The 9,982-nt window shown below is 48.6% G+C and overlaps 1 protein-coding gene across 1 annotated transcript in view; it reads right to left on the reverse strand.

Annotated features, from left to right (window-relative positions):
- LRSAM1 (leucine rich repeat and sterile alpha motif containing 1) overlaps positions 1-9,982 on the reverse strand; it is a 51,025-nt gene that overhangs the window by 25,353 nt on the left and 15,690 nt on the right. Inside the window, exons 11-16 of the mRNA XM_007101768.4 lie at positions 8,794-8,924; positions 4,759-4,788; positions 4,218-4,340; positions 3,708-3,847; positions 2,806-2,850; positions 832-902 (exon numbers count right to left, since the gene is read on the reverse strand). Coding sequence (XP_007101830.2) covers positions 832-902; positions 2,806-2,850; positions 3,708-3,847; positions 4,218-4,340; positions 4,759-4,788; positions 8,794-8,924 — 540 coding nt within the window. The remainder of the gene's footprint in view (positions 1-831; positions 903-2,805; positions 2,851-3,707; positions 3,848-4,217; positions 4,341-4,758; positions 4,789-8,793; positions 8,925-9,982) is intronic.

Consider the following 9,982-nt stretch of genomic DNA (forward strand, 5'->3'; position numbering starts at 1 on the left):
ATATGCGGATATATGTATATGTATAGCTGATTCACTTTATTATAAAGCAGAAACTAACACCATTGTAAAGCAATTATACTCCAATAAAGATATAAAAAAATAATAAAATAAAATAGGGACATTAATGATATGATACTTCATCGGGAGGTAGTAGGATGAAATGGTGTACGGAAAGTGCTGGCCCACTGCCTGGTACACAGTGAACCTCGGCTAAAGGTGCACACAATATCCCATTCTATTACTCAGGCTCTGAAGAATGGGGTGATCCAAAAAGAATCATTCCTTATTTTAAATAACGACGAGGAACTGCCTCCTTGCCTTCCCTGCCACGTGGCTTGATGTTCCCAGGATCAGATGGGGAGACCTCCCTCTTGTTTGTGTGGACAGTGTGGTGTCCCAGGACCACTCAGGAAGCGACAGGAAGGCGAGTTCCCAGGGGCTCAAGAGAGGCCACCGCAGCCCTTGAGGAGAGTAGTCCCAACAGCCACGCTTTGTGAACAGCTCACTTTGGGCCAGCATGATCTTATCTGAACCTCATAATGACCCTACGAGGCAGATAATTACCTTTCTCCCCATTTTATAGACATGAAAACTGAGAGGGGCCAGTAATACCCCTTAGGTCATACGGTTTGTGCCTGAGCTGGGATTCTGAATCCAAGTTCAGCCTGACCACAGAGCCCATGCTCCATGAAGGGACTTGACCGCCCCTCTTGACGGGTAACACTCAGCGCCCTCTATATGTGACCAAAAGAGGGATGGCTGTCCACTCCTGCCCCTCAGTTGGCCACACTCTGCTCCCAGGACCCCGCCCCACCCCACCCTGAGACTCACAGGCGATCTCACGGCGCCGTAGGTTCTCTGTCTCCTCCTGGGTTATGGACATCAACTGTTCCATTCTTATTCTAGAAAAAAATCGATCCATTTATTCAGCAAATGTATCAGTAACATTTCCAACAGGGAATCCCATCAGATGAACACCACCTCCTTCAAGAAGTCCTCCCAGATGTGAGAACTTAGGCATGCTCTCTGAATGCCCACGGCATCATGAGCCTCCACTGGGGCCCTGTTAACTTTAAGAGTTTCTTGCATAGAAAGATAAACATTCCCTTAGAAAAATGGGCCAAGGATACAAACAGCCATTCATTGATGCTTAAATAAAAGTGACCAAAGAACATGTGGAAAGATTCTTAACACCACTGATAATGAAAGAAGTAAAATCTTTTCACCTATCGGGTTGGCTGAGATTAAGAAAACTGATAACCACTGGTGATGGCAGTGAAGGTGGAGAAGTGGGTACTTCAATATACTGTTGAGAGGACTGTAAACTGGCAAAATGTTTTTGGAAGGCAGTCTGGCAATACTATCAAAGTGTTCTTCGAATATTTCCTTCAAAAACATTCACATAAGTGCGTAAGGGTATATCCAGAAGATGTTTACATTAATATTGTTTGTAACTATGAAACGCCAGAAACCACTTAAATGTACAGAGGGCTAATTACGTAAATTATGATACAATGATATAGTGGAATTCACTACAGCTAGTACAAATAATGAGGTTTTTGGCATGGAAATACATCTGTGATATAATAAGTGAAAATTTAAAAAGTAACGGCATGTATGTGCACGTTGCTTGTGTGTACACTTCGGGCCCCCCACACCAAACTGGCACAGTGGCTGGGAGGGGGACAACATCCTTTAATGTTTCTCGCAGGGTCTGACTTCGTCGGAAGCAGCATGTATCGTCTGAGCACTCCTGCCTCCTGCCCAGGCCCACAGGCTGCTCAGGGGAAGGCCGTATCTGGTGTGCATCGCTGGACCCCAGGCCCAGCCCAGGCCCAGCCCAGGCCCAGCCCAGGCCCAGCCCAGGCCCAGCCCAGGCCCAGCCCAGGCCCAGCCCAGGCCCAGCCCAGAGAGGGCGCTCAGTCAGCGTGCTGAATAAGCGATGCCGCCGGCCACAGCTCAGCTTGGCCTAGACCACCCTGGCTGCCACGGCCCCCGGCTGAGGTGGACAGGGTGGTGGGGTTACACTGCAACCCCGTGGGAGCCCCCTGCAGGAGGCTTGCACAGGCAGCCAGGAGCCAGGAAGGCTGGGCCCACGGGGAGGGGAGGCTCCCCCAAAGCACAGCAGCCAGGTGCACACTGATAGTCTAGGGTCCCTGAGAACCAGGACGGATTCCCATTAATACCCAGGGAATGGGGGGTAGGGGCCGTCCCTCCTTTTCTAATCACTAAGGCGGGCACCTCAGTGCAGTCGATTTGAAACGTGCAGAAAACACAAAGGGGAAAAAACAAGATCACCACCTCCAATTCCTGCCTCTCAAAAATGTTCAATGTCCGTTTGCTTTCTGAGCACAGATATAGGCAGAGTGTCTTTAAGAAATGATATACTGTAGACACCACTTTTCCACTTAGCAATATGGTCTATTTCCCTTAATAAGGAATGTTCTTCTATAAGATATTTAATGGCTACAGATTACTCCTCTGTACATAATTTACGTAACCAAGTTTTTCCTCCCAGAAGTGTGGACTTTTTTCTATTTTTTTATTCTAAAAATATAGTAGGACATTATATATACATTCTTATTCATGTCTCTGAATTTTTCTCAGGAGTGTCTATGTGTTTTAACAAACTTGAAGGCAGCGACTCTTTCTAATTCAATACTTCCTGAGGAGGTGAATCTCCTCATAGCTTTAGGAAAACGTTCTGGCATAATCCTTGAGAATCACAAGACCTTCTCTCCCCAGAGCCACGCATCCCCGGGAAGGAAGGCAGCGCCCCAAAAAACACTAGGGCAGAACACTTACCTTTCATTTTCCAGCGACTTCAGAATCTCTGAACTTTTCTTTTGCCTGTGGAGGAAACCATGAAAACCCTGTAGTCACCAGTGGGCCCATTTCCCAACAGAATGGCTCAGGGGGGCTTAGGCACTGACCACTTAGGGCCTCTGTGTTCTCAGGCTAATTCCTCAACCACGCCAAACCCCAGCTCCTCATCTGTGAAATGGGAATAATAATTTTTTAAAACTTCATGGACTGTTGGTAATGAGTGAATGAGAAAATAAAAAGTGCCTGGCATGTAACAAGCACTCAACAGATGGCAGCTTCCACGGGCGCCCTCAGTGGTGAGCGCACTGTCTACAGCAGGCTAGCTGGCTCCCTCCGGCTCTGCGTAACTGCGGGTGAGGGAGGAGAAAGAGACTCAGAGGATAGTGGAAAGGGAGGCTGGAAGCAATGGGGGTGGTGGCGGGGGTGGAAGCCTGTTTCTGAAATCTTTCCCCGAGACCCCCAACTAACCCTTCTCAGGCTCCTCGAGACCTCTATCTGATCTGCTCCCTGCAGCTCTTGCCTTGGACAGGATCTGTGTTAAGGCCAATCTCACTATAAGGCAAATGGCTGTCCTCAGTGTGACTGGTGACTTGGAACCCAAAATGTTGGCGCAGGACGTGATTTTGACTTGTTAAACCTACCTATTTTACAGATGGGAAACTTGGGAGGCAAAAGTCCAATCAGTAGCAGCCCCAAAACAAGAGGCAAACCTGGTCATGCCCAGATCACCTTCTTTTTAAGTTGGTGTGAATTGCAGCACCGAGCCCTTGGGCAGAATCAGAGACCGTGAGGGAGAAATGGACCTCTATCCTGAGCTCCTCAAAGGGTATCAGGTGGGGGAAGGTCTCTGGGTCCAGGGGCCAGGCGGATGGGAGCCTGACCTCTGATTCTCCTGCAGGAGCTTCTGGATCCGGTTGGAGACGTTCTGCTCTGTCTGCTTCAGCTGCTCCTGCAGCCGGTGACGCTCTGCATCCAGGAAGCGCTGGCGCTCGCTCAGGCCCTGCTCCAGCCGGGACTGCTCCTGCGGCAGGACAGGCAGAGGTCCCGAGTCAGTGGCGGGGGGGACCACCCACCCACCCACCCCCAGACGCCACAGGGCAGCCAGGGGCCCTGGCCTGGAATGTGGAGACTGGGTTTCCTGTCTCTGTCCTGCCAGCCCTTTCTGCATGACCTTGGACCAGGTGTGTCGCTGGGCCTCAGCGTGTCCAGGCACCGGAGGAGGCTGGATGAGGTGATCTGTATGGACAACCCCCCACCACCCCATGTCCTGGAGGGGGAAGTGAGAGAGCTCACTCCCACCGCCTTCCCACATCAGAGGGACCTCAACCTGAGTCAGGAGGCCCCTGGCAGAGGAAGCAGACAGGCCAGACCCCACTTAGTGGCTCACGAACCTCCTTGACCGTCTGAAGGATCTCGTCCTTCTGGCTGTTGCTCTGCTGAAGGAGCTGGGCGTGCTCTCGCTGCCCGAGTTCCAGGCGCCGTTCGAACTCGAGTTTCTCCAGCATCTTTTGTTCCTGCAAGAATGTAGATCCTGGTGGGTACTGGCACAGGCTCTGTGGATGTTAGGACATGACAGCAGGGGGAATCCACCCCGCAACTCTGAATGGTACAGGAGACAGATCCGAACACTGAGCCTCGCCCCTGCGGGGCCCGACTGCAATAAAACGGGCTCTTCACTGGCACAGGCTAGTGGTTTAGAGCCTGGGGTTGGGCTCAACCTCTCCAAGCCTCAGTCTTCTCATCTGTCAAGTGAGGACACCCTCCCAGCCACTGAGGCTGCGTGAGACTGTGGTGAGGCAACGTATGTAAGGGGAAAGAGTTACTTTACCCTCTAATTTAGAGCCAGGAAGAACTTGTTACCTCAAATCTTTTATAATGGTTGAGATGTTTAATGAGAAGAAAAGTGACAGAGAACAAAAGGCATTTTCTTACCTTCCTCTTCTCATAGTCCGAGAACCTATTCTGGGAGGAAAAAAAGAGAGTGGGGTCAAGAGAAGGTGGGCAGCAGAGGTTCTCGCTGGACAGAGTCCCAGGGGCAGCCTGACGCCACTCAGATTTGCAGGTGCATCCAGAGGGCTGCATCAGAGGGCGGGGGTGGGTGGGATGAGGGGGATGGTTGTTTGATAAAGGGCTCCAGATGGTTTGGGTGGACACGAGGGTTGAGAACCACTGGGCTTGGCCCACTGTAGGAAGGTCTTCAAGGCAGTTCTGTTGATGCAGCACTGAGAAGGCATGGTGCTCCAAAAAGGAGACCAAGCATGGGTATCTGATTCCCTTGTATGTCTGCACAACACACCTGCAAGTAGCCAGCTCCAGCCACCAAAACACTTACAAATGCCCAGAGCTGTGTGCTCAAGTTCCTGAGGAATTGTTCAAAAGAGTGAAAGCACTGGAAATCACTCAAATGTCCATCAAAATGCGATTACTTCAATAAGTCGTGGTTCATCCACACAATGGATTATTACACAACTGTCAAACGATGGGGCGAATGAGGGTGTAGCTAGAGAAGGATGTCTGCCATCTTTCACCGTGTGTGCAGCATGGTTCCACTCTTGTAAAAACACCACCATCAAAACTCAAGTCTGAGCTTTGTGGTTGTTGAGACAAAAGCTACAAAGGAGGTTCATTAATCAGCTCATGGCCATTCCTCCAGGGGGTGGGACTGCAGGGCAGGAGGGGTGACATTCACTTCATCTATTTCTGTATTGTTTAGATTTACAACAAGGAGCGTGAACTAGTTTTGTAATCAAACCAGCAAGCACACGTTTTTTTTTTTTTTTTTTTTTTAAGCAGCCCTTCTATTCAGTCATCTGGCTCTGAGACCAGGATCAGTGTCTGTCTGAGCTGTAAAAGCAGCACCCTATAAAGAAATAAAAAATTTTCCTCCTACCTCACCATAGGAAAAATCTTAAGTTAATCTTTAATTATACAAATAACATCTGAATATATTCTCCTTGTAAAAAACCCATGCATATAAAAGTACCCATTGGGACTTCCCTGGTGGTGCAGTGGTTAAGAATCCGCCTGCCAAGGCACGGGGACACGGGTTCGAGCCCTGGTCCAGGAAGATCCCACAGGCCGCGGAGCAACTAAGCCCGCGAGCCACAACTACTGAGCCTGCGCTCTAGAGCCCGCGAGCCTCAGCTACCGAAGCCAGCGCGCCTAGAGCCTGCGCTCCACAAGAGAAGCCACTGCAATGAGAAGCCAGCCCGCACACTGCAACGAAGGGTACCCCCGCTCGTCTCAACTAGAGTAAGCCCGCGCGCAGCAATGAAGACCCAACGCAGCGAAAATAAATAAATAAATAAATAAATTTATAAAAAATAAAAAAATAAGAAGCACCCATTGACCACTCCTGGGCCTAATCCTGATTCCCTCCCACTCCCTGCTCCATGCTCCCCATCCCCTGCCCCCATGTAAACATCATTATCAGACCCAAGCCCATGCAGCTACTTACAATTTGTGCCTTTGGAAAAATACATATATTTTTATGTGGGTGCATATATATATAAACATTTTTAAATGAAGATATAATTTACATACTGTAAAATCCATCCTTTTGAAGAAATGTACAGTTCTATGAGTTTTGACTATTGCATACAGTATTGTAATCATCACTACCATCAAGATGTAGACCAGTCCCATAACCCCTAAATTCCCTTGTGCCCCTGTCATCAAACCCTCCTCTTACTCCCAGTCACCGGCAATTATTGATCTGTTTTCTTATGTATTTGAACCTCCTTTTAAAACATAAAAATGGAAATATATTATTGAATATTTTCATTGTGTTCAAGTTGTTCTTTTCACTTATCCATCTGTCCTGTGACCCAAGTCTGAACAGATCTTTCTCACCGTATGAATAGGACATGTCAGTTCAGCCTCTCCCCACTGACAGACATCTCGGGGGCTGCCAATACTTCACTACTATAAGTAAGGCTGCAACGAACATTCCTCCGAGTGTCTCTTTGTGCAAGTGTTTCTCTAGGGCATATACTGAGAGATGGAACTTCTGGATTGTGGGCTGTACCCATTTGAGATGTTGACGTATTTTGTCAAGTTATCTTCAACAGTGGGGATACTGATTTCCATTCCCAAGACCAATTTATGGCGCCACTGCTTCCCCACACTCTGGCTAATAGAAATTATCATAGTGAAATCTGTGCCACTCTGAGGAGGAAAATGGCATTTCATTGTTTTGATTTACCTGTTCCTAACTACTAGTGAAGCTGGGCATTTTTTCATACTTATTGATCATTTGTACTATTTTATTCTGTAAAGTACCTATTGATATATCTTCGGTCTATTTTTTCTCTTAGGATGGTTTTCTGTTTCATATTGATTCCAAAGAGTTCTTTGTATGTTCAGTCTGCTAATCCTTCATCAGAAATATATGTTGTAAATACTTTGAGAGCATAAATTGACACAATTTTCCTGGATAGTAATCTCCTCCCTCTCGAATTCTCACTGAGCTGTCAGAGGAAACGTAACCCTACGAAAGCCTTCACAGCAGTGCTGGAATATGGGGAACGGTGGCATCAGGGAACCAGAGAATTAAAAAAAAAAAAAAAAAACCCAGTGGAAGATATGAAGCCAAACTGGCTGCAGCTGGTGCCCCCCTTCCCAGCCATCGGCGGCCCAGGTTTGTGGGCCTCTGGGGGTCGGGGGGGAAGCATACAGGTGGGGGGCAGAGGCAGTTTCTGAGCTTCCTCCTCCATTCCTGACCTACGCTAGTTCACCCCCAGGGACCCGGGAGGGCCACTGTCCCGAAGCTCCATCCAGCAGGGAGACACACAGTAAACAAATCCTCTTCCATGTAATTCTTCTTGTAATTTAGAGCTGAGATTGTAACGGGGCGGGGCCCAAGGGTACCTTCCCAGGACAGATTCTGCCCCTCCCCGCCCACAATGTCCTCCACCTGCCCCTTGTCTGTAGAGAAACTTTAGCCAAAAAAGAAACTTAACCAGAGAAATGCGAAAATACAGAAGCAAAGGAAAACAGTCAAGCAAGGCAAAATAATAATAGTTTAGCCATTAAACAAAGTCAAGGACCTTTAGTTCCTCCTCCAGGGCTATAGATAACATTCTGAGCCACGTGGTTTAAGCAGTTTTGCAGGCACTGAAACCGCCACAGGTGGAAGAAATTAACTACATGATGAGCAGACTGTAGCCATGGCAAACTGCTCCACCTCACACAATTCCAAGAATTAATCTCAAGGAAATGGGAACAAACTGACCCTAGAGTTAAAGGTTAACTGTACCTAAAACAATCAAGATGCTGCTGCTCAGGCCGCCACCCAGCCAACTTCAAGATGACTGTCAGAGCGGACAGTGCTGCTCTGCACTAGGCCCCCTCCTTCTGCCTATACACCCCTGAAACTCCCCTTTAAAAGCTCTTGCCCCCTGACTGACAGTGGAGAGTTGGCTCCTTGGGACCCGAATCCACCTTTCTCCCAGGATTGCCAGCTTCCCCAGTACAGCTATCTTTCCTTTCACCCAACACTCGTCTCTCAGTATCGGATTCCTGAACGACGAGCAGCTGCACCCGAGTTCAGCAACATAGGTGCTCCCAAGGAAGTGCACAGGGCATCCTGAGAACATGCGCAGACCTGAACTGGGCTGCTGTGTCGGGGAAGGCGTACTCAGAGGGCGTGATGCTTCAACTAGGAACTGAAGGATGAGACTGGGCTATTGGCAGAAGGTGGGTGGGGAGAATTCCAGCAGAGGGGTTCAAAGGCCCCGAGGGGTTCAGGGACAGAGAGGAGCACGGCAAGGCTGTTGCTGGTGAGCTAGTGGGGTGAGGCCACCTAGGAAGCCTTGTGAAAGATTCTAAGCACACGGGTTTGAAGGGAGGTGAATTCTAGTTTGATGGAAGAATCCGGGGGCTGACGCTCTGAACATCTCCCCAGTGCCCAGAGCGCCTGCGTGCTCCCTGCCCCAACGCCACACGCCAGCCTTATGTGCGCCTTACCTGCCATTCTACCTCCTCGCTGGAGAAGCTGTCCGTGGGCCCACTGGGGCTGTCCCAGGAGTTCTCGGCTCCATCTTGCTCCAGGACTGGCAGCAGGTACTGAGAAGGGGGGTAGTATTCCAGCCCTGACGCTGCAAGAGACGGACACCAGCTGACCAGGAGGCAGGAGACAACCTCGGAACCCAGAACAGTCCGTCCCTGCCGCTCTCACCCACCACGCCGCCCCTCTGCTACACGCTGAGCCCTCCTGTGCTGCTCACAGGCCTAACGCCTGGGCCTTAAATGTGGCAAGGGCTCAATAAGCATCAGCTGAGTGAATAAATACCGCCCCCGCCCCACCTGCCTCTTTATGATCCAAGTGAGAATGAGGTGATGGAAAAAGCCTGAACTTAGTAAAGAAGCCTGGGTCCAAGACCCAGCTTTACCCATAATTTCCTGTGTATGGGCAAGATGCTTGCCTTCTCTGGCCCTGTGTAGTGTCCTCCTGCATCATCTGAAAGGATTCATAATCTTTGCCCGTTCTGCCTTATTCTTGCTGATTTGTAGGTGCTCTTTACATATTGTAGTTAATAACCTTGGGTCTATAATATACGTTGCAACTATCTTCTTCCAGTTGGTAACTTGTCTTTTTAACTTTGATGATAGTATCCTTTTGAGGTAAAGTTGTTTAGATTTTAATGTAGTCAAAGTCACCTTTTTTCCCCTACCAAATGATATAAATAGGCAATTCACAAGAAATACTAAAAATGGGCAGTAGACATATGAAAAAATATTCAAATAATCAAGGAAATTACATTAAAATAATAATAGGCTCTCTTGTTTACCCATCAGATTAGAAGACTTTTAAAGATCTCACCAAGCATTAGCCAGGTTGTGGGGAAGAAGAGTCCTCTCAGATACTCCTCATGGAATGTAAACTAATGTAACCTCTTCAGAGGCAACAGAGTGCTTGTCCCTCCTTCACCTACCAACCCTACTATTGCCTGCCAGAGAGGTGTGGGGTAAAACATTCATTCCAGGGGAAAACTCGAAATAACTTCCATACATAAGCGATGGGGCTCCGCCATGTGAAATACTCTACAGCAGTTTACAACACGGCAGATCCACACATTCTGGGATAGGAAAAGGCCCAAGACCTATTTTTTTTTTTTTTTTTTTTTTTTTTTTGCGGTACGTGGGCCTCTCACTG

This window comes from Physeter macrocephalus, chromosome 9 (assembly GCF_002837175.3).
Source record: "Physeter macrocephalus isolate SW-GA chromosome 9, ASM283717v5, whole genome shotgun sequence".
In the NCBI taxonomy this organism is placed as follows: Eukaryota; Metazoa; Chordata; class Mammalia; order Artiodactyla; family Physeteridae; genus Physeter; species Physeter macrocephalus.